This window comes from Ranitomeya variabilis, chromosome 1, assembly GCF_051348905.1.
Source record: "Ranitomeya variabilis isolate aRanVar5 chromosome 1, aRanVar5.hap1, whole genome shotgun sequence".
In the NCBI taxonomy this organism is placed as follows: Eukaryota; Metazoa; Chordata; class Amphibia; order Anura; family Dendrobatidae; genus Ranitomeya; species Ranitomeya variabilis.
In genome coordinates this window covers 303,533,294-303,558,152 of record NC_135232.1, presented here as the reverse complement: position 1 = coordinate 303,558,152, position 24,859 = coordinate 303,533,294, and the positions used below count along the sequence as shown (strand labels likewise).

Genomic DNA, 24,859 nt, shown 5'->3' with positions numbered 1-24,859 from the left:
CTAAAAACAAGGTTTTTCCACTTACCAGAATATTCTATACCTCAAAGACCACTTCAGAGCTGACTGGAGCAGGAGTGGTACCTGGGTCCTTTAAGAAGGGTGTCACGACTCACAGGGAGGATATCTTTATTATCCCCACCGCTCACACTAATATGTCATGAACTGGGGTTGTTTGGTTGCCCCAGTTCTTTCTGAAGTGGATTTATCTATATCCTGCTTCCCAGTTCTGGTTTGGAACTTGCAGCTCTCTGGCACCCCCCTTAACCTCAGGTCAGACAGGGTACTGAACCTAGGATAATTAGTCGCCAGAAAGGCTGCCTTACTTTGTACTGGCTAATGGGCACACTGCAGCGAGGGCAATATAACTACTCCCACTCAGGCGGGAACAATAATAATCAACGCCGTCCGTCGCTACCAGGTTTCCCAAATGCACAGGACAAATCCGCTGCCACCAGCTCTGATTTCTTAATTAATAACGGGTCTGGAGCCAACCCAATTTAGTAGAGTAATTCACTTCAGAGGACGTGACAGTACGTTATAGAGCAAGGAGAAACGAAGCTAGCAATTTCATATACTTTACTCCAAAAAGGTAGGCAGTGTTTACAGCAGTCTAAAAGGATATTATAAAATAAGACAAGTATCGCATGTACAGACAATTACAAATAAAAAGGAATTAGCAGAAGAAAATCAAATTACTTGTTCATATCATGGCTGACCATGTGGTGCGGGGGAAGGGCATATAGCCCAGTGCATAACAGATGGGACTCTCAGCTTGTTCCTTGGACAAAGACTAGTGAAAAATGAGCTTTCACGGTCTTATACCCCTTGTTCGTGATATCACTGAGTGGGTGGAGCCATGGAGTGCACTCCTACTTTCTCAGATGGACTCAGAGTTATGGAACATTCATATCCACCATAGCTCCAGGATGCAACCTCGTATAGCGATGACGGAATTACCATTGATCTTGTTTTGCGACTAGCATTCTATTAAGACCAAACATGACCTAGTTATGCCCCGCGAGTAAGCAGTAATTTATCTCGGATACCAAGGGTAGAGGAAATTGGAAAACGCACTGGGTGATGGCCCGGCCGATGCACATACCAAATATATAACTTTCATATCTCTCTCACTAATTGGGGTCAAGTTATGCCTTACTATTAAGTTTGTACATGAACAAAAGAGAACATGGTTTCAGACAAAAAAGAGTCGGACAAACATTGAAGAAAGCCAGACCTTGCCCCAGGACAAAACAAAGGTGGGTCCAGACGCCTCTTGCCCGCGTGTCTCTTCATCCGTTCTGAAGACTTCACTAATGTGGCCTTGGTATCCTCCCAAATTCTAGACAAGCCCTTGGTGAGAGCTTCGGCCGCAGAGATGTCAGAGGTAGTAGCTACAAGTAATGGAATATTGGGGTGTTAGACATAGACAATGAAAAATAAAGATTCAGAAGAACTCACTCACATGGTTATTGTAGGAAAATTATTCTGGCCGAGACTAGATGTGCGGTGATGAAGTCTATCACGATGTGCTGACAGGGAGCTGATGGTATGGGCAGTGGAAGTAACTGACCGGGCGGAAGCTGTTTCAGTCTTATTCTGAGCACAGGTCTGCCAGGCCAAGACAAAATCTGCAATGTTTTTGCAGAGAAGGCCACCAATAATGCCAAGAAATGAGAACAGCCTTCTTCTGTCTTTCATGACCGGCCAATTTAATGACTGATCCCACTGAAGAACCCACTTCCTGTCTGGTTCAGCGATTAAGGTATTTCCGGTTGGGACCCAAAACAAGTCCAATGGAGCGACAGTAAGCATCATGGAGGGCTCAATGATGTGCTGAGGCTGCTCCTCCTGGTCAGAAGGCAGAAAGGACCTTGAAAGTTCATCCGCTTTCATGTTCTTGTCTGCCGGCCAGAAATGGAGAACAAAATTAAAGCTGGCAAAGAACAAAGACTAGCTGGCTTGACGTGGATTTAGCTGCTGTGAGGACTGCAGATAGGCTAAGATTTTGTGGTCAGCATAGATATTTAACTAGATGAACCGCTCCTTCAAGAAAAAAGCGCCACTCCTCCAAAGCCAATTTGATCGCCAACAGTTCTTGATCACCTATCAAGTAGTTGAGCTCTAGAGCCGAGAGGCTTTGGAAAACAAACCGCAGGTGATCACACATCCAGTAGGAGACTTCTGAGTAAGAACAGTACCGGCCCCAGAGGAAGAAGCATCCACCTCCAAAAACAATTGCTAGTTACTATTATTATTAATTTATGTACCACCATTGATTCCATGGTGCTGTACATGAGAAGGGGTAACATACAAATTACAGATATCACTTACAGTAAGCAAACTAACAATTACAGACTGATACAGAGGGGCGAGGGTGAGAACCCTGCCCTTGCGGACTTACATTCTACAGGATGGTGGGGATGGAGACAATAGGTTGAGGGTTGTAGGAGCTTCAGTGTTGGTGAGGCGGTAGCTTCAGTAGTGGTGAGGAGGCAGTGGGGTCAGCGCAGGCTTTCCTGAAGAGGTGGGTTTTCAGGTTCCGTCTGAAGGATCCGAATGTGGTTGATAGTCGGATGTGTTGGGGCAAAGAATTCCAGAGGATTGGGGATATTCTGGAGAAGTCTTGGAGGCAGTTGGGTGAGGAGCGGATAAGTGTGGAGTAGAGAAGGAGGTCTTGGGAGGACCGGAGATTACGTGAGGGAAGATATCGGGAGATTAGTTCAGACATATATGGAGGAGACAGGTTATGAATGGCTTTGTAGGTCAGTATTAGTAATTTGAACTGGATACTATCTGGTCTATGCAGCACTGGAGAAGAGAAGGCCTGTTTTAAGGAGGAAAAGGTGTTCTTCCCATGGCTCACTCTCCACATTCGATCCCATCACAGAAGGTCTCCAAGCTCCTCTCCTCTTCTCGTCCGACTACATGCACCACCGACCCCATTCCCTCACACCTCTTCCAGTCTCTCTCTCCAGTCGTCACAACTCACCTAACTACAATTTTTAATCTCTCCCTTACCTCTGGCATTTTTCCCTCCTCCTTCAAACACTCTATCATTACTCCATTACTAAAAAACCCACCCTTGACCCATCATGCACAAATAACTACAGACCAGTCTCCAATCTCCCCTTCATCTCAAAACTCCTGGAGCGCCTAGTCTACTCCCGCCTTACCCGTTACCTCTCCACCCATTCCCTTCTAGACCCTTCACAGTCTGGTTTCCGCGCCCTACATTCGACAGAAACTGCACTCATCAAGGTGACCAATGACCTTCTGACAGCAAAATGTAACGGTGACCACTCTCTGCTCATTCTCCTCGATCTTTCTGCAGCTTTCGACACTGTTGACCACCCTCTCCTACTCTCTAGGCTCCAGTCACTAGGCATTAAGGACACTGCTCTCTCCTGGTTCTCCTCCTATCTTTCTGAACGCTCCTTCAGTGTTCTGTTCTCTGGCTCCACTTCATCTCCTCTTCCTCTCACTGTCGGGGTACCCCAGGGCTCAGTCCTTGGCCCCCTTCTCTTCTCCCTCTACACGGCCCCAATTGGACAGACCATCAGCAGATTTGGTTTTCAGTACCATCTTTATGCTGATGACACACAACTATACACATCATCCCCTGACCTTACCCCCGCTGTACTACAGAACGCCACTGACTGTCTGTCTGCAGTCTCCAACATCATGTCCGCTCTCTATCTGAAACTCAACCTCTCCAAAACTGAACTTCTTCTGCTCCCGCCTTCTACTAACCTCCCTAAATCTGACATTTCCCTCTCCGTGGGTGGCACCATCATAACACCCCGGCAGCAGGCACGCTGTCTGGGTGTTATGTTTGACTCTGATCTCTCCTTCACCTCCCACATACAATCTCTTGCCCGCTCGTGCCGCTTACACCTAAAGAACATCTCTAGAATCCGCCCTTTTCTCACCATGGAGACAACAAAAACTCTCACTGTCGCCCTAATCCACTCCCGTCTGGACTACTGTAACGCTCTATTAATTGGCCTCCCCCTCACTCGACTTTCCCCTCTCCAGTCTATCCTTAATGCAGCAGCCAGGGTCGTCCATCTGGCTAATCGTTACTCGGACGTGTCCGCTCTTCGCCAGTCGTTACACTGGCTGCCCATTCATTACAGGATACAATTCAAAGTACTTGTTCTCACCCACAAAGCTCTCCATAGTGCGGCACCCCCTTACATCTCCTCCCTCATTTCTGTCTATCGGCCTAACCGACCTCTACGCTCTGCAAATGACTTTCGACTAACCTCTGCACTAATCCGTACCTCCCACTCCCGACTCCAAGACTTCTCCCGTGCTGCGCCAATCCTCTGGAATGCTCTACCCCAAGACATTAGGACCATCCACAACTTGCATAGTTTTAGTCGCTCGCTCAAAACACATTTGTTCAGAGCGGCCTATCACGTTCCCTAATCAAACTCATTTTATGTTTTTGTGCATGTGTAACCCATTCACTACTTCCATCTACCCCCACCCCCGAAAGATGGCTGGACCATCACTGTAAATACACCATTGTAAATACACACCTGTGCTTTGTATCTCCCCACCTCATTGTAGATTGTAAGCTCTCACGAGCAGGGTCGTCTTATTTTGTCTTATTTTTGCTTTATTACTGTATTGTTAACGTTGTTACCTATAACTGTTGTGTTTGAAACTGTTAAACTGTAAAGCGCTGCGGAATATGTTGGCGCTATATAAATAAAGATTATTATTATTATTATTCTTAGCCTCCGGAGTGCATACCCTAGGGTTAGCACCTTTACAGGTCAGAGCAGAAATTGAAGCGTTCCAAGAGGAGGAATGTGGAACGAACTGGCGGTAGCAATTAGCAAATCTCAGAAACCGCTGGACAGCTTTCAGTCCAGCAGGATGGGGCCACTTCAGAATGGCAGACTTTTCCTTGTGATCCATCCTCCATCCAGTCTCATAGATGATGTATCCCAGGAAGGGAAGAGGGGTTTGCTCAACGATGCACTTCTCAAACTTGGCATCCAAACGGTTCTTCCTCAATCTTTGGAGGACCTGGCAGACATCCTTACTATGAGTGAGCAGATTGGGGGAGAACACCAGTATGTTGTCAAGGAACACCACCACACAAGAGTAAAGTAGATCCCTGAAGACATTGTTTACAAGTTCTTGGAAGACTGCAGGGGCATTGCAGGCATGAAACGGCATTACATGATACTCATAATTGCCATCCCAGGTGTTGAAGGCAGTTTTCCATTCGTCCCCCTGGCGTATTCGGATCAGGTTATATACTCCCCACAGATAAAGTTTAGTGAAGACTCTGGAACCTCTGAGACAATCAAACAACCCTGAGATGAGTGGCTGGAGAAACTTATCCTTGATCATTATCTGGTTGAGGCCCCTATAGTCAGTACAGTGATGGAGTGAGCCTTTCTTCTTTACAAAGAAGAATCCTACTACAGCCGGGGAGGATGATTTCTTGATAAATCGCCAGGCTAGGCTCTCCTTGATAAATCTGGACATGGCTCAGGTCTCTGCTTGACACAGAGAGTACATACGACCTGTATGGGCACACTGTTCACGAAGATACATTTACAGCAGCGTAACTGGTTGGACTCCTCCAGCCCCCCCGGTAGCTACGCTACTGAGCAGAGGTCATGATTCTATTTACCACAGCAAGTTTAAAAGATGCAGCTACAATTGTTCATTGGGAGCTGGCGCGCTGCACTTTCTGTGAGTTAGTTATCAGCTTGACAGCTGGCTCAGCGAACCAAAGTCTCCCAGTCTGGAGGCGGCAAAATGTAGCCGCTGGGGGAGATACCTTGGACAACAGAATTAGGAGGCCCGATTGCGTCCCCCTGCCAGGTACACCTCTGGTCCAAGCAAAGTGGATGTGGTTTTATTAAAACTGTGCCCCCTGTGCCCTAAAGATGCTGCTGAACTGTGCAGTTTTGGTGATTATTTTTTTTCTATAGAGGTTTCTATGTGGAGCCTTAAAAAAACACATGTAAAAAACTGCAGTTACTATTTTAAGTGCAGAATCAAAACCTTTCTGTACTATAAAAACACATTAGAAACGCGGTTTCAACTCTGCACCAAAAATGTATCAAATAAGGGGGAAATAAATGCAGCAATAATCAGAGAACAGTATTAATCCAATGTGTGAACACGGCTTTACAGACACCAAAAAGCCGGATGTCATATAGTGAAGCTACATAAAGACGAGAAAGTTCTGGCGGCTCCGACTGTGAATGAAGGAACAAAAAATAAATCCACAGGTTCCAACTAGAGATGAGCAGGACGCACAGATGAGGTCCCGCCAGCCCTGGGTGATGGAAAGCCGGCCCGCCAGAAGGAAGAGATTCGCGGCCTCCCGTCCAGCCGCCAGGTAGCACTGATCTGGACCCTGGACCGGAGTCCTGTGAAACGATCTAGTCCCAACTGTGCCAGATACAGCGCACAGTCCCGGATTTGGGCCTACGCCCTGCAGCCTCAGGCGTCTGCTGAATTTCCCTCACTGCCAGTGCCCCTCTGACAACTCCTCCTGCCAGGGGAGAAAGAAATGGTAAGTGGGCATGGACTCAGAGTGTGGGCAGTTTTGCCATGGCGTGCACAGCGCACCGCATACTTCGTCGCTCTCTGACAGTTGGGCGATACAATGGTGAGAGTACTGGCATGCCCTTTGCACTGTTTATGGGGTGTTGCTACTATTGTCAGGGCGCTTGTATAAATCTATTGCACATGATCCTAAAGTCTCTGAATTCTGGACAGAATTCTCTGGAGCAGGCTGTGACATGCAGGAATGGCGGTGAGGTACCGCGCCTGTCTGCTCTCATTGTACCACTACCTCCCCATTAGGCAGGCACTGCACAGGACACAGGACGTAGCTGACACCAGGTTTCCATGGTAACTAGCGCCCAGCAGCGCCTTGCAGTGCGGTCCGCTCACTTTAGCGCTCCGTCCTGCATTTCCCGGTGCTCTGTTTTCATTGTCCGGACGGGACAAGAAAAAAGATTAGTTAGTTCCGTTTCGCGTGCGTGATGCTTAGCGGCTCATCCCGGGCCACTGAAGCGAGAGTCGGCGTGCCGCTACACCGAGCGCCTGGCGCCAGGTTAGAAGCGGGGCTGGTGGGAAGGGGTACAGGAAGACATGTGGAGCGGAGGGCGGTTGTCTCTTATAAAGGCCGCAGGTGCACATGCACTTGTGTGTACAGAGTTCACTAGTGGCGGACTCTGAGATAACGCAGCACCAGACAAGGTGAGTGGGCGGACGGTGTGAGCAGGTCCTGCAGCCGCCAGTGTCCGGAGTCACATTTGTATACGCTCACCTTTATGAGTTGTCATTCCTCTTCTAAATAAGTATACTGGGACACGCAGCCCAATAAACCGCAGCCCTCCTGCCCCATAGGACCTCCACCTGTTAGGGGCCTCCACCTGTCAGGGCCTCCACCTCAGAGGACTTCCACCTCAGAGGACCTCCACCTCAGAGGACCTCCACCTCACAGGACCTCCACCTGTCAGGACCTCCACCTGTCAGGACCTCCACCTGTCAGGACCTCCACCTGTCAGGACCTCCACCTGTCTGGACCTCCACCTGTCTGGACCTCCACCTCACTGGACCTCCACCTGTCAGGGCCTCCACCTCACTGGACCTCCACCTCACTGGACCTCCACCTGTCAGGGCCTCCACCTCACTGGACCTCCACCTCACTGGACCTCCACCTCACTGGACCTCCACCTCACTGGACCTCCACCTGTCAGGACCTCCACCTCACTGGACCTCCACCTCACTGGACCTCCACCTCAGAGGACCTCCACCTCAGAGGACCACCACCTCAGAGGACTTCCACCTCAGAGGACTTCCACCTCAGAGGACCTCCACCTGTCAGGGCCTCCACCTCACAGGACCTCCACCTCGCAGGACTTCCACTTGTCAAGGCATCCACCTGTCAGGGCCTCCACCTCCCAGGCTTCTGACATATGCCGGTAGATGAAATTAAAGGGCTTGTTACTTTTCAGAAAACTTTTCCTGATATGTACAGATCCTTGTTAAAACCAATCACCCTTAGCTTTGCTCTCCCTCCCCGGGTCCAGCTGTGAGTCAGTGTCTGTTATTGTCAGCAGCCAATCAGTGAGCTCTGTGGCTTGTGCTGTCCACTCGGGCAGAGCTGCTGAGCTCACTGATTGACTGACTGCAGCGCTATCGTATGACATCAGCACCGCAAATAATAACAGACATCGGGAGTGGCGATGGAGACTCCGCACTGGACCTGGGGAGGGAGTAAATCTGATTTGGTTTTTTTACAATGACCTGTTCTTATTGAAAAATATTTTTGCGTAATGATGTCAGGAAGCAAATGTAAAAAAAAACAAGGCTCTGTTCATATTTGTAATGTACTGTATGTTTAGTGTGTACAACATGCTAAACGTATCACATGCAGTGGTGATGGCCCCGACCGAACCTCAAATAAACCAAGCCTGACATCTTTTACTATAGGAACTATATGTGCTGCTGTATGGCAGTGACTGTTCGTCTTTATTATCACACTTCTTTTGATGCATCCCATGAGTTTCTTTATAACCTTTTCTCTCCACTTCTGCCCTGAACACGTCAGGTTAGATCAATGCTTTCACTTTTAGGTCGGCTGCTTCTGTTGTCTAACACAAAGATTGCAAGTTTTATCGTGATATTGCAAGTAGTGATTGTGAAGGTTTTGACTATACAAGAAACTCTCGAGAAGGGCAGAAATAGATGCAAAACCAGTAGGTAGAAAGGTGCACCAATCGACTGTGCTTGGTTTAAAAAGTCATTTTGTGTGGATAGACTCCCTTTAAACCAAATGAATGTGCCTAGGGACGCGTTTATTAGTAATTTGGGGATTTTGTAGAGCATTAACACAATTTGATCTCACTTTAGGCTAGGGCTACAGGGCGACTCCTGATGACGAATGTGCTCAGATGATGTGTTATCCAACTATCTTGGGCACGCTCAGATATTATGTTTGAGTCCCCACAGCTGCATGATTCGCGGCTGGTTGCCACAACATTTGTGGGGATTACCTGCTTGTTGGGCAGTCCCTGCATGTGGCATGTGTTGCTGCTGTCTAACAGCCAGGAATCATGCAGCTGCCGGGACTCGAACATATTGTTCGAGCGCACCCAAGCATCATCATTAATGGCGACATCTCATGCAACACTGAAATTGCAGCGTTGTTTGCGACATCACATCTGATGCTTTCCTATGGTGTTGCATTGCAACCTCCTGCGATTGCAACACAGTTGCAAATGTTTCCAAATGTGTTGCACTTTCTATCATTTGTTGAAAATCACGTGCAACTCTCTTGCCACAGACTTCAATGCAACTAACAATACAGCTGCGACTTGCATGCAACTTCTGTGATTTGGCCATTTTTTTTTTTTTTTTTTTTTTTTTTTTACAGTAAAATTACATCACTAAAATAGACGCGTGACAGGAAGTTGCAGGCAATTTGCACAGATGTTTTTGGCCACGCGTCTTGTCTAGAAATTTCTGTCACTTGCGTAAGTGTAGCCCTAGCTTTGATCACGCCCCATCAGTCGGTCTGTAAATTAGGCCTGATGTCTAATAGTAAAATTTATATTCCCTAACATTAATCTATGATAAAAATGTTTTATCACCAATAACATTTATCATGTATACATGAGATTCGTAAATGTTGGACCCTCATTGAGCGCTGGATTCGGGGACTCCTGTTCTCCTTACCCAGACAGTCGCAATCAGGTTGTGTTCATACATCTATAAAACACAGACTGTTCTTACATCAGCCCAACAGTTGGGTGTCCCAAAGTGAGCTAACTGCTTCATAGGAATAAATAAAGTGATTGTCCATCACAGAGAAAAATGAGCCGCACAGCAAGTGCAATTATACATCAGCTGCGGTATGTATCAAGCATGGCCGACAGGAAACCTGATGTCCAGGAGAGGTGCTCGCATACACCAGATAAACGCTGAGAAAATCTTGTAGAAAAAAGCGGCAACACTCACCAATCCGGGTGCGGTCCAAATTCTTTATTGGGGTGTACAGAAAAACATCATACCATCCTCATCACGGCACGGCACGGGGTGTTACAAAGGGAAGGAGGTGAGCAGGATGTGACGACGGCCGTTTCGCGCCTGTACCGGCGCTTCTACGGGTCTGGGGTGCAGAGGAATGACGTGGACGTAAATAGGCAAGAAGGAGACAAGGCCCCTCCCCCCCTCCGGTTCCACGCCCATTCCCTCTTCCATCCCAGGACAAAGTGCAACATGTGTACAAGTAAAAACTTATTAAAAACAAACACCAGACCTATAAACAAGCTTCCTACTATCAAGATCCCGAGGGTTTGTCAGGAATATCACAACTACGGGAGATATTTGGTCATACAAAGCTGCCACTCACACGCAAAGCACCCTGTAGGCATTACACGAACTCCTATTTCTCAAATGGACACTCTCACGGGGTCCAGAAGGGAGGGAGGAGCGGGAATAGGGAAGGGGGAGAGAGAAACGGGGAACTCATCGCCCAAAGGCAACTCACCCAAAAGATCGTGAATACCTCAGGTCCCCCTAGAAACTTAGAGAAAGACCGACATATCCAACCTGTCATTCAGGCCGGCCGGACCCATCGCGCGCGTGCGCATTATCCATTTGGTCTCCTTTCTTAATAGTAGTTTCTGCAAATCACCCCCTTGTGCAGGTAAAGTAACCCTCTCCACCCCCGCAAATCTAAGGACCTCAGGGTCCCCTGAGTATACGTCTCTAATATGTTCGATTAACCTGGGTACTCCTTTGCCTTTGGGCGATGAGTTCCCCGTTTCTCTCTTCCCCTTCCCTATTCCCACTCCTCCCTCCCTTCTGGACCCCGTGAGAGTGTCCATTTGAGAAATAGGAGTTTGTGTAATGCCTACAGGGTGCTTTGCGTGTGAGTGGCAGCTTTGTATGACCAAATATCTCCCGTAGTTGTGATATTCCTGACAAACCCTTGGGATCTTGATAGTAGGAAGCTTGTTTATAGGTCTGGTGTTTGTTTTTAATAAGTTTTTACTTGTACACATGTTGCACTTTGTCCTGGGATGGAAGAGGGAATGGGCGTGGAATCGGAGGGGGGGAGGGGCCTTGTCTCCTTCTTGCCTATTTACGTCCATGTCATTCCTCTGCACCCCAGACCCGTAGAAGCGCCGGTACAGGCGCGAAACGGCCGTCGTCACATCCTGCTCACCTCCTTCCCTTTGTAACACCCCGTGCCGTGCCGTGATGAGGATGGTATGATGTTTTTCTGTACACCCCAATAAAGAATTTGGACCGCACCCGGATTGGTGAGTGTTGCCGCTTTTTTCTACAAGATTTTCTCATAAATAAAGTGATTGGCTCAGGCCAGGAAACCCGACAGTCAGGCTAGGTCTTCTGATGTGGGAATGGTCTGTGTTTCATGGATGTGTAAAACCGGCTAAGGAGGAGTTATATGGAATAGTTATAGTAGTATTCTGGAAATGTTATTCGGTAAGTCACTATAAGGCCGGTGTCACACTTGCAACTGCAATACTAGAAACTCGCGCCTCAATACCTGGCACTGCCACTGGCGGTTCGGACCGGAGTGTTCAGCTGCATAGAAATACATGCAGCCGCACGCTTCGATCCCAAGTGCCGGCGGCAGTGCCAGGTATTGAGGCGAGACACTCGCATCACACTCGCAAGTGTGACCCCGGCCTAAAAGGCCAACTGACAGTTGTTGGCTGCTAGTTGTATCACCCTCTTCTGTGATATCTGCATGTGTTGGTGAAGCTTAGTGAATATGATGGGCATTCATAAAACACTAGGTAACAGTGCGATCTGATGTGACTGTACACATTGCTATACATGAGGTGTGATGGTGTATTAGAATATAACTGCTACTTGTGATTGTTCAGCGTTGCATCTTTTCCTGAATTTGCCATTTTTTTTCTTTTTTACTTGAGATGTAAAATGATGAAGAACTGGGGCATGATTGGTGGGTTTGCTGCAGCTCTCGCAGCTGGGATATATGTTCTGTGGGGACCTATGACAGAAAGAAAAAAGCGTAAAAAAGGTAAAATCATCTACTATCTAATCAGTGAATAATGTATTGAAGCTGTATGATTACATTGCATTTAGATAGTAATTAGTGATGAGCGAACGTGCTGGGATAACATGTCATCCTAGTATCTTGGCAGTCTTTGAATATTATGTTTGAGTCCCTGCGGCTGTATGTGTTGCAGCTGGTAGACAGCTACAACACATGTGAGGCTTGCATAACAACAAACAGGACTCAAACATATTATTCAAGCACGTCTGAGCTTCTCGGATAACACCCGAGCATGCTCGGATAAAACATTATCCTAGCACATTCGCTCACCACTAATGGTAATAACGAGTATTCGTGGTTAGGAATGATTAATGTGCTAGGATGCTATGGCCCTCATTTACTATGTTTGTACTGAATTCGGGTGAAGGTAGAACAGGGCTTTTGGTGCAAATCTCTAAATGCTTTTACACCTCTGTGAGCAGCTTATCTAGCAGGAGGACAAAAGGATCAACGTGTGACTTCCAACTACTCCTTCTTTCTCTCCCCCCAGAGACTACATTTGTGCTATAATTGACTCCCCTTTTGTGACGTAAATTATAGTGACCCTGTAGGGCCAGAAGTAGGCCATACTCCCCTTCTGTTAAGCCCTGGCTATGTTTCAAAAAGTCATAAGTTACATTTTGCATAAAAATTAGCAACTTTTTAACACTAGCTTTCTTACGCAAAATACTTGTGAATAGAGTTTTGTGATTTTGTGTGGCTTTTTTTTTTTTTTTTTTCTTCACAAAGGAAAACGCTTTATAAATCATAACATGTTGAAAATACCCTTACTGCTGTGTTTTCCTGTCCATTAGGCCTTGTACCCGGACTGCTGAATTTAGGCAACACTTGTTTTATGAACTCTTTACTGCAAAGTTTGTCTGCCTGCCCTTCTTTTATTCATTGGTTGGAAGAATTCACATCAGAGTACCAACAGGAACCGAAGAACACATCACATCAATACCTGTCTGTTACCTTACTGGAGCTTTTAAAAGGTAACATTAAAAAAAGAAAATATTCTTTTTCATTTTTTTTTAATTTATTTATAAAACTGGCCTGTTTAACCTCCTGGAATCACAAGTTTAGGGTCTTTTTTGTGACCAACTACTTTTTCACTTTTCTATTGTCACTTTTCAGGATCTATAACCTTTTGTATTATTTGGGCAACACTGAAGTTTTTGTTTTATTAATGCCATCATTTTGGGTTTCATACAAGTTAATATCAAATTGTATTTAACTCTTTATGGAATGGAAAGCTAAACTATAATTCTAACACTTTTTTGGCATTCTAAACTATTCACAATTCACTTTGCTGCAAAAATTAATTGTTAATTTTATATTTCACATCTGTATGATTATGACAGGTTTTCAAATTTTCCATCAGCATAGTTGTATGAGGGCTTTTTTTTTTTTTTTTTTTTTAGATAAACTGTAGTTTTCATTGGTACCATTTTGTGGTACATACAACTTTTATTACTCTTTGGGAGGCTCACATAAAAACATCAGTTCTATGTTTTGTTCAATTTTAAATCCCTTTTTGAGATGTAATAGGGGCTGACAGCTAGTGATCTCCCTCTTTCAAACACTTTCCATGCCGTTGTTACTATTGACAGTTTATCATGTGAGGGGTTAAAGTGTTGGGATCAAGGCTTGCTCTGGACCCAGCAAATGCAACCAGCTTCTGCTGCTGATGGCACGGACATAACTCCTGATCCCATGTCATCTGCGGGACATAACTATATGCCCTATTGTGGTAAACCACTTTGTCTTGATATACAGTTATGCCCACTTGCAGGAAGGAGCAATATTCTTTTAACATCACACAGGAAAATCTCCCAATAATCAACGTTCTCATAATGGTGAAATTATACTTATAGCTCTCTTCTATTGGGTGATTAGAAATGTAACAGTATATTCAAGCCCTATGCATGCTCATCTTCTGCACCATCCATTGTATATGGAGATAGATGAAAAAAGCCACAGTGTTCAGCTATTTTCATCAGTCCCATAGTCAGTGAATGGAGCGGAGATCAAGCGTGCACACATCCGTTCCATTTAAGATGTTTTCATGGTTTTATAGCCACATTTGCAAGATTTATGGGTGTCCCAGCTGTTGAATCCCCAGAGATCAAAGACTACTGTATTTTTCAGACTATAAGACACACTAGACCATAAGACGCACCTAGGTTTTAGAGGAGGAAAATAGGATAAAATTGTTGAACCTGTCATCAGAATCAGGCTTGTTAAGCTAAATATATGGGTATAGAGGCGCTGTCCTACTGAGTTAATAGGTACTGTCCCTCTAAAAATCTGTATTCTGGTTGTTTGGGACTGTGGGTAGGTTCTTCAGCTCTGCTCCGGTCCCTCAGCTGCCTCTGGTATCAGTATCTTGTTACTGTTTTAAATTTTGCACTGGTGTGGTCCTAACTGCAGATAGCGCTTACAGACGTTCACTCTGCAGTGGGCTTCAGTAAAATGGCACCGGTGTTGGTGCATGTGCACATTGATCTTCCAGCGTTCTTTAGTAAAATGGAGGCGGGGCATGCGCAGATTGAGATTTCTGCTCCTCATTGAGCAGAGATGTAAATCTGGGAATGTGCTGACACCAGCACCATTTTCCTAAAGCCCACCGCGAGGTCAATGTGTGTGATGGGTATTTCCCTCCTGCCTCCCTTGCTTCACACTGCCGGGACACCCCCTCCTCCCTGTCCAGGGCCCACAGCTATGTCCCACTCCTGGCACCGCTGGCTTCCTCCAGCGGCAACCCTGCTTCTGCCTCCACCGTTGATGTTTTACTTATTCTTCTCACTTCAGCATTATCTAATCAGGAGACTGCAGAGGATGAGGTATTAGATGCCAGTCCTCTTTTAGAAGTCCTAAGAACATACAGGTGGCAAATCTCTTCCTTTGAAGAGCAGGTGAGTGAATTTTTACTTCCCATATGTGCCATTATAGTGGCATCTACTTGATATATTCTTGAACCTGTAAGGTTTTGTAGATGTAAATTTCATAATGATCTCTGTTAGATATTTAGAAATCCACTTTATCAAATTTTATGATGGCATTGGGATCCAGTAGTTCTCCATCACATGTACAAAACAATTTGGGCCAGTGTTGGCACCCAGTATATACAGGAGTGTTGTGATACAGTCCAAATATTACTTTGTAGTAAATAGGACCTCATGAACATGCATAAAAATAATATTTCTGTACACTTGCATGCATCAGGAAAACTCTGTTAAAATAATTAAGTGACGTTATGGTTGCAGCTTTATTTAAAAAAAAAAAATCCTGTGAAAACCGCGTTGGTTTTTTTCTTAACAAAGCCATGACAAGTTGTTTTTTACTAAATGTGTTTTTTAATTGCACAGGATGCCCATGAATTGTTTCATGTCTTGACCTCCTCATTAGAAGACGAGAAAGATCATCAGCCCCATGTAACACATCTGTTTGATGTCAGTGCCTTAGAGGTAAGCTTTTCCTTAAGTTTCGATGAAGAGATGGAAATTTCCAACTAACAGTCATAACACCTTAATTATAAATATATATGTAAGACAAGTACATAGTAAGGCACGGATTTCTAAAGAGCTAAGTTACTTACAATAATATTTACTTGCTACATAACAGATACATATCCTTTTAATTTGCCTTTTTTTGGTGTACAATATTGTTTGTTTGTATCACAGCTTCCCCAGAACACAGACAGGCAAATTCACTGCAGAATACAAGGTATGTTAAGGTAGCTCGTACCTGAAATGGTTTATTTTTCGTGACAGAAACAATGGTAGTCTCAGGTGTTTATTTACTTTTTGCCAAATTACTGCATTTTTTGGACTGAGATACTATTTTTAGGAATAAAAAAATCTTTAAAAATGTCTGTGTATTAGGCAGCGTCCTATGATCGAGGATAGTGCTGACACAACTTCCTTCCCAATCACTGAGAGAACTATGCAGTGGCACAGTTCTCTCTCTTCCGGCCCCACACTGATCACTCTGCACATCACTAAAGATGCAGGTTGTGACCAGCTGAAGGACCTTTCAGTTCATGTGATCAATTGCATGCCTGGAAGGAACTTAAAACGTGGTATTGTATACTCAGCATGCATTAGAGGTGTGTGAATTGATGTAGCTGAGCAGCGTGTGTATGTGATGTGTATATGTGTATACTACACATGCTGCAGAGAAAAGCTAACAATAGCTGTATTACCTCTATTCTACCATAGTGCATTAAAATTTGTGATATTTTGTGAAATTCACCACTCTACTTCTTTACACTGCAAGAGACGTTTTAGTTATTAGGAAATGTGTTTTTCCTATTTTCTGCTGTTTAAATCCAGGGTGCATCTATAGCGAGTTGCATTTCATAGTCTGAAAAATACAGTAATTAATAATGCAATTAGCAAGACTTAAGTAATTTTCTCCTTTGCCACATTGGGGGACACAGGACCATGGGTGTTATGCTGCTGTCACTAGGAGGCTGATACTAAGTTGAGACAAAAAGTTAGCTCCTCCCCTGCAGCATGCTGGCTTCCAGAGACCCAGTTCAAGCTTAGTGTCCGTAGGAGGCACACTGGATTTAACCATTTTTACCGGACAAAGGGGTGACGGAACCTTTCAAGGCTCCGATCTCCCCGAACCAACAACAGGCGAGCACGGGAGTTTTGAGCTGATTTTTTTGGGGCGACGGGCCCCTTCAAGGGCACCGATCTCCCCCCCCCCCCCCCCTCCTTACAGACGAGCACATGGAGTGTCCTCCATTTATCCTCTTCTGCAGCCAGGCCTATTGCCGGACATTCTGCCCTGCCCACCAGGTTTTACCCTTGGCTGTTCAGAGGCTCTCTGCATTATGGCGTCCGTGCAGCCCCCACTGCATCACCACTGAGAAAGCGGATGATGGAAGGAGGCGGACGGTTCCTCTCCACCCCCTCTTATGGGGATGGTGGATAGAGGCTTCCCCAACCCTGCACCGTCCTAACCACCCCGGGCACAGCTAACCTGCTGCAAGCTGCTCCGCAATTCCCCTCCATACGGGGTAAGTGCCACCTGGGGGGGGGGGGGGTTGCGTTTTCCGGCGGTCCGCGGCCGCGCGCCAGGCTGAAGCCTTAAATTTAGTCCCCGGCTTCGGCCTAGTGTGGGCCGCATCCCGATAGGCCTCGCCCACCGCTCGCATCATCTTGCGGCTCCACCCCCGGACCTGGCGCTTCTCGCTCTCTGCGATATTACCCTCACAACCCCCGGCGGCCATCTTTTTTCCTCTGCATGCCACAGCTCCCTCAATTCTGCACGTGCCAGCGTTTTTTCTTCTGGACGCCAGTGTTCTCTTCTAACAGCGCTACCTCATCTCTTTGCGGGACACAGGACCCGGGTAAGGAGACCGCATTAGGCGCTTCCCTGCAGCATTACCCTTGCTTCCATCTAGCAGCATTTCCTGTTACTTACATTAGGGTACATCATGTCGCAGTGAAGGGCCAAAAAGACCACCAAGGTGCATACTACCTTTTTTACTGCATGTACCACCTGCCAAGCTCCACTCCCTTGGCCTCAAAGTTCCCCTCTCTGCTCAGCCTGCGATGCCCAATGTTCCCAGGAGCCCTCCGCCGCCACCGACCCCAGTGTATCTAGCCCCCCTGAGTGGGCCGCGTCACTGTCACAGTCCATGGATCCTTTAGCCAAAGCGATTAAATCCCTTCATGACACCTCTGGGGAGCGGGGCACTCTTTTTCCTGGGATAAGAGATCCCTTCATAACAGGGGAATCGTCGGCCAGGAGGGGCCGCTCTCACCGGAAGGAGGTACGGTCATCCAAAAAACGGATCCGAACTACCTCGCCTGAGCATTCACCACGCCATTCAGCCTCTGGTAGCTCCACTTCTCGCTCACCCTCTCCAGGGGCTCGTAGCGATCACGACTCTGAGTATGAGTCTGATGCATCCTTAGATCCGTATTCTCCAGAGTTTAGATCCCTCATCGAGGCAGTCAATCATGCGCTAAAAGTGGACAATGACCCTAATTAGGCTCCGGATCATTTGGTTTCCTTTACGAGAACCAAGCGTTCCCATAAGGTGTTTGCCTCTCATCCAGATTTCTGGATATAGTCCGGCGACACAGGGAGCGACCGGATAAGCGCTTTACGGGCAAAAAGGTCCTGGAATCGAAGTATCCCTTTTCCGCAGATCTTGTTTAAGATTGGATGGAACTTCCACTACTAGATCCTCCGGTATCGCGCTTGGCTACCAAAACGCTCTTATCCATACCTGATGGGGCTTCAATTAAAAAACCCACAGAACGCCAGTTAGATTCCCTGGCTCGCTCAGTGTATGAAGCATCAGGTTCCTCTCTATCTCCTTCCTTCGCTGCGGCTTGGGTCGCCAAAGCAATGGTTTTCTGGGCAGATGTCCTTGCAAAATCCATTCAGGAACAGGATCTTCCGTCTAAGGCGGCAGATCTTGTCAAACGTATTGCCATGGCTGGAGATTATGTGATGTACGCGTCTTTAGACGCAGCGGACTGTGCGGCAACTGCGGCTTCAAACGCCATCACCATTAGGAGAGCTATTTGGCTTAGAGAGTGGCGCGCAGATTCCTCCTCCAAAAAAGTCTCTGATTTCCCTTTCTTTTTCAGAGCGGACGTCTCTTTGGAGAAAAACTAGACCAGCTTATTTCCGATGCTACAGGTGGGAAGAGCAAGTTCCCGTTACACAGGCCTAAAGCTGCCTTTCAGCGCCAACAAAATTTTCATTTTCGGCCCTTTCGCAGTAGCCCATTCTGGTCCAACTCCACAGCCTCGTCCAGATCAGAACGATCTCAACGCACAGACAGAGACTCTCGTCCTTCATACAGGCCGAATCAGTCCTGGCGAGGAAAGCCTAGACAACCCAGAACCAGAGGGTCCAGGCCTGCCAGATTTCCTTCACAATGACTCGGGGAGTATTCCAATCGACACCTCCAAAGTAGGCGGACGCCTGCTTCTTTTTCAACAAGTCTGGCTTTCTGTCGTCCACGACGAATGGGTCAGAGATCTGGTGTCTTCTGGTTACAAAATAGAATTCTCTGCCTACCCTCCAGCACGGTTTTTCCCCTTTCGTCTCCCAAGTTCGGAGGCTCAATCTCGTGCACTTTACCGCGCCATCGAATCCCTTCTCCAAAACGGGGTCATTGTTCCGGTCCCAGAACACCAGAGATTCAGAGGTTTTTACTCAAACCTCTTCGTCGTTCCAAAAAAGGACGGAACGGTGTGCCCTATTTTGGACCTGAAGCTCCTAAACAAGTACGTAAAAGTTCGGCACTTCAGGATGGAGTCCTTCCGGTCAGTAAATTCCTCAATGGAGACAGGAAAGTTCCTAGCATCAATAGACATCAAAGATGCTTATCTTCATATCCCAATCTTCCTGCCACATCAAAGGTTCCTCCTTTTCGCCATCCAAGAGGACCATTTTCAATTCACGGCCTTACCCTTCGTCCTTGCCACTGCGCCGAGGGTATTCACAAAGGTCATGGCGGCTGTCATGGCCATTCTTCACTCCCGAGGAGTGGTCGTGTTGCCATACTTAGACGACCTCCTGATAAAAGGTCTGTCTTATCAGGCCTGCAAGGCAAACGTCCGCATTACCTTGGAATCTCTTTCGCGCCTGGTCTGGTTAATCAACTTGGACAAATCCTCCCCTGTTCCTGCCCGACGGATCTCTTTCCTAGGCATGATCCTGGACACGTCAAAGGGGCTGGTCTTGCTCCCTCGGTCCAAGGCCCAAGAGCTTCAGCAGGGAGCTCGGACGCTCTGTCGTCCTCGTCCGCAGTCCATTCGGTTTGCCATGAAGATCCTGGGGAAAATGGTGGCCGCAATAGAAGCGGTTCCCTTCGCTCAGCTCCATCTCCGCCCTTTACAACAGGCTCTGCTGGACAATTGGGACAGGAGTCCCTTATCCCTCGATCGGCCATGTTCTCTGTCTCCACGGATCAGGCAAGCCCTCAAATGGTGGACTCTGGGATCATCTCTCTTCCAGGGGAGGTCTTTTCCCCCTATCCGCTGGCTTGTGGTAACTACCGACACCAATCTCCTAAGGGAGGGGATCGGTGTTTCGACACTACACTGCCCAGGGGCGTTGGACAATTCGGGAGTCGAGACTTCCCATAAACATCTTGGAGATTCGAGCGATCAGACTTGCCCTGAGACGTTTTCACTTCCTGCTCGCGGGTCACCCAATTCGAATTCGATCGGACAACGTCACAGCGGTGGCGTACAAAAACCATCAGGGGGGGTACCCACAGCAGGGCGGGGTTGCAGGAGGTCTCCCACATTTTCCGTTGGGCCGAGGCCAACCTCTCCACCATTTCCGCAGTGCACATTCCAGACGTCGAGAACTGGGCGGCGGATTTTCTCAGCTGTCAGGGTCTCGCCTCGGGGGAGTGGGAACTCCATCCAGAGGTTTTCCGGCAAATCTTCATAGCACGTTCTCGGGATCCCCAGGCCATCGGGGTGGACGCACTGATATCCCCATGGCATCGGTTCCAACTCCCGTACGTGTTTCCTCCGCTTCCCTTACTGCCGAAAGTGATCCGAAAAATCAAGATGGAGGGGGTTCCGGTGATTCTTGTTGCCCCGGATTGGCCACGTCGCGCATGGTACGCGGAGCTCATTCAACTCGTATCCGACGTCCCCTGGCGGTTACCAAACCGCCCAGATCTGCTTCGCCAAGGGCTGATCTACCACCAGAGCTCAGGGGCCCTATGTTTAACGGTGTGGCTGTTGAAACCTGGATTCTAACTCAAGCTGGTTTTTCCCAGCAGGTCATTCCCACCATGATAAGCGCTTGCAAAGCGTCTTCCGCTTGCTTTTATCACCGCACCTGGAAAACCTTCTTCTCATGGTGCAGGCTCCGCGATCGCCCTCCGCTTGTTTTCTCAATTCCTTCCATTTTGGATTTTCTCCAGTCCGGCTTGGATTCCGGCCTGGCGCTCAGTTCCCTCAAGTGTCATATCTCAGCGTTATCTGTGTTGTTCCAACGTAAGATTGCTGCCAACTTGCAAGTCAGGACCTTCATTCAAGGGGTCTCCCACATGGTACCCCCCTACAGAATGCCGTTAGAGACCTGGGATCTTAATTTGGTTATGAGTGTTCTTCAGGAATCTCCGTTTGAACCTCTGCAGGATGTCCCGCTGACTGTCTCCTGGAAGGTGGCCTTCCTTGTGGCAGTAACATCTATCAGGCGGGTCTCAGAGTTGGCCGCACTATCCTGCCGGGCGCCTTTCCTTTCCTTCCACCAAAACAAAGTAGTCCTACGCCCATCTCTGGCTTTTCTCCCTAAGGTGGTCTCACCTTTCCACCTTAATGAGGACATCATTCTTCCCTCCTTCTGCCCACAGCCAAAACATAGGGTCGAAAAGGCCTTTCACACCCTGGATGTGGTACGGGCCCTTAGGAGGTACATTTCTAGAACTGCTCCTTTCCGCAAATCGGATTCCCTCTTTGTGCTCCCGGATGGTCACAGAAAGGGTCTAGCCGCGTCTAAGGCCACAATAGCCAGATGGATCCGTTCAGCTATTCAAGAATCCTATCGGGTCAGGGGCAGTCCTATTCCGGCGGGGATTAGAGCACACTCTACTCAGTCGATGGGTGCTTCCTGGGCCATCTGGCACCAGGCAACGGCGGAGCAGGTTTGCAAGGCCGCAACATGGTCTAGCCTGCATACTTTCACAAGGCACTACAATGTCCACATTCAATCTTCTGCGGATGCGGCCCTTGGCAGACGTATTCTGCAGGCGGCCGTCACGCATTTATAGTCAGATGTACACGGAGTTGTTTGGTTGTATTGTTTCCCACCCAGGGACTGCTTTGGGACGTCCCATGGTCCTGTGTCCCCCAATGTGGCGAAGGAGAAATAGGGATTTTTGTGTAGTCACCGTAAAATCCTTTTCTCCAAGCCACTCATTGGGGGACACAGCAACCACCATGCTAGCCTTACGGCTCGTTACCTTTTTGGTTCTTGACTTTCTCTGACATGTTATACTCTAATGTTATGTAATATATTGTTATTAATCTCCTACTGCTTTTGCACTGAACTGGGTCTCTGGAAGCCAGCATGAGGGTGTATACTGCAGGGGAGGAGCTAACTTTTTGTTTCAACTTAGTGTCAGCCTGCTAGTGACAGCAGCATAACACCCATGGTCCTGTGTCCTCCAATGAGTGGCTCGGAGAAAAGGATTTTAAGGTGAGTACACAAAAATCCCTTTGTTCTTTAATTTAGGAGTGTTAAACCCCATTCCCAGGCAGTGGAAAACTCAACACCCTTTTCATGGAAGACTAACCAGTAACATGATATGCAAGCACTGTCAGCACCAGGTAAGAGTATATCTTTCATATTTCCTCACTTCTTGCAAAAAAAGACTGTTATGAATAGTTGAGGGGTATTACTGTCATGAAAATTGAAGTCATATTGCTGTGATGGTATCAGTGATGGTCTGACCTCATATGAATAGGTCAGCTGAGTTTCCTTAAGGCTATGTTCACACTTTGCGGTTTTTGCTGCGGATCCGCAGCGGATTTGCTGCTGCGGATCCGCAGCCATTTTCCATGCAGGGTACAGTACAATGTTACCCTATGGAAAACAAAAACCGCTGTGCCCACTTTGCTTTTTTCCGCTTGAAAATCAGCGCGGATTTTCTGCGGAAAAAAAGAAGTAGCATGTCAATTCTTTCTGCGGATTCCGCACCGTTTTTCCACCTGCACCAATAGGAAAGTGCAGTTAGAAACCCGCAGTGGAATCCGCAGTAGAAACCGCACAAAAAACCACAGGGAAAAGCACCGCGGTTTTGCACTGCGGTTTTTCCAAATCCGCAGCTGAAAAATCTGCAGCAAAAAAAGGATAGTGTGAACAAGCCCTAAAAATGTTTTCCCACTAACGAAGTTCATTTTAATCAGCTTTCTAACCCCTTCACGACCTTGCCCTTTTCCGTTTTTGTATTCTCGTTTTCCACTCCCCTCCTTCCCTTTATTTTGAATGGGGCGAAAGGGGGGTGATTTAAACTTTTATATATATTTTTTTTTTTTTCATATTTTTGTAAACTTTTTTTTTTTTTTTTTTTTTTTTAATTTTTTTTTTTTTTACTTTTGCCATGCTTCAGTAGCCTCCATGGGAGGCTAGAAGCTGGTACAACTCAATTGGCTCAGCTACATGGGAGCGATCATCAGATCGCTCCTATGTAGCTGAATTCCTGCATTGCTATGAGCGCCGACCACAGGGTGGCGCTCATAGCAATCCGGCATCAGCAGCCATAGAGGTCTCAAGGACCTCTATGGTTATTATGCAGACGCATCGCTGACTCCCGATCATGTGACGAGGGTCAGCGATGCGCTCATTTCCGGCCCGATGGCCGGAAGCGCCGGTTAAATGCCGCCGTCAGCATTTGACAGCAGCATTTAACTAGTTAATAGCGGCGAGTGAATCGCGATTTCACCCGCCGCTATTGCGGACACGTCAGCTGTTCAAAACAGCTGACATGTCCCGGCTTTGAGGTGGGCTCAGCGCCGGAGCCCACATCAAAGCAGGGGATCCGACCTTCGCAGTAATAGTACGGCGGAGGTCGTGAAGGGGTTAATCAATAGACCTTGGAAGAATAATACGTTCCACAATTGGATGTGATTTGAAAAATAATGTTCCTGTGCTGAGATAATCTTATAAATGTGCCCCTGCTGTGTACTGTGTAATACCCTGCAGCAACATGGTCAGATCATACCACAGCTCCTTGGCAGGGGAGGGAGCAAAAGAGAGAATACAGATATTACAGCATGGGGATCACAGCTGATTCTTTCTATGAGGTAAAACTTTGCTTAAAAACAGTCAGTGAAATATTTTGCCTCCAACAAAAGAATCAGCTGTGATCCCATGCTGTGCTATCTGTATACTCTCTTTTCCTTCCTCCCCTGCCCAGGAGCTGTGGTATGATCAGACCATGTCCCAGCATGGTCAGACACAGACATTACACAGTGCACAGCAGAGGCGCATTTATAAGATTATCTCAGCACAGGAATATTTTTCGTACACATAAAATTGTGGAAATTTATTTTTATTACAATACCTGTTACCGTAATTAAAATGTACTTTGCTTGTGGGACAATCCCTTTAATCCTTGGGATCAGAGAGGATTTAAGAAAATTTCCATTAAGCGTTACACACAGACTGGTACAAGTATATCTACTTTATCTTGTGGAAAAAATAGCATCCATTCCTATATGATATAGGACCAAGGTTGACTCATTGTGCCCTAGATGCCTATCTGCTCTCCGTGATCTGGGCCTGTTTATATTTGGAAAACTTTTGGAGAAGCGAGACAGGCATAATTAATAATGTTTAGCTGTAAGTGTCTCTCCACTGATTGTGCAGTTATTAAGGTATGGGGACTATTTAGAGATGAATCAACCAGAAAGGATGCACTTTCCCTTAGACGAAGCAATACGCGAAACGCGCGTCGGGCTGCTGCTACCACCTTTGAGGTAATATCCCAGGCTATTTTCCTTTATACATGCTACTTGGAAAATCTTTTTACATGTGAATTAGCCTTATTGCAGGCTACCTTACTACTCAGGTCACTATTTGCACTGTAAATCTAATATTTTTGTTGGCATGAGACTGGCTTATTATATATTAAAGATTACATTCCTTTTATGCAGGCTATTATATTATAGGCTGTCATATTATCTGGATCACTGCACATACTTTAAACCAGTAGCAAGCCATTATATTATATAGGCTGCTATATCTTTTTTAGATTACTGTATGCACTTT

The 24,859-nt window shown here is 46.8% G+C and overlaps 2 protein-coding genes across 5 annotated transcripts in view; one reads left to right on the top strand and one right to left on the bottom strand.

The window, feature by feature from the left end:
- SVOP (SV2 related protein) overlaps positions 1-1,348 on the bottom strand; it is a 102,393-nt gene extending 101,045 nt beyond the window's left edge. Inside the window, exon 1 of the mRNA XM_077296095.1 lies at positions 1,235-1,348. The gene's annotated coding sequence lies outside the window, so the exon portion shown is untranslated. The remainder of the gene's footprint in view (positions 1-1,234) is intronic.
- Positions 1,349-6,228: 4,880 nt separating this feature from the next.
- Positions 6,229-24,859, top strand: part of USP30 (ubiquitin specific peptidase 30) — a 54,533-nt gene continuing 35,902 nt past the window's right edge. The window contains exons 1-7 of one of the 4 annotated variants that reach the window (XM_077296023.1): positions 6,229-6,550; positions 11,958-12,067; positions 12,898-13,077; positions 14,897-15,000; positions 15,454-15,552; positions 15,769-15,811; positions 22,322-22,416. In XM_077296023.1, coding sequence (XP_077152138.1) covers positions 11,965-12,067; positions 12,898-13,077; positions 14,897-15,000; positions 15,454-15,552; positions 15,769-15,811; positions 22,322-22,416 — 624 coding nt within the window. In that variant the 5' untranslated portion in view covers positions 6,229-6,550; positions 11,958-11,964. Of the gene's footprint in view, positions 6,551-6,920; positions 7,971-11,957; positions 12,068-12,897; positions 13,078-14,896; positions 15,001-15,453; positions 15,553-15,768; positions 15,812-22,321; positions 22,417-24,859 lie in introns of those variants that run through there. The other 3 variants (XM_077296007.1, XM_077295997.1, XM_077296015.1) reach the window with 3 other exon arrangements.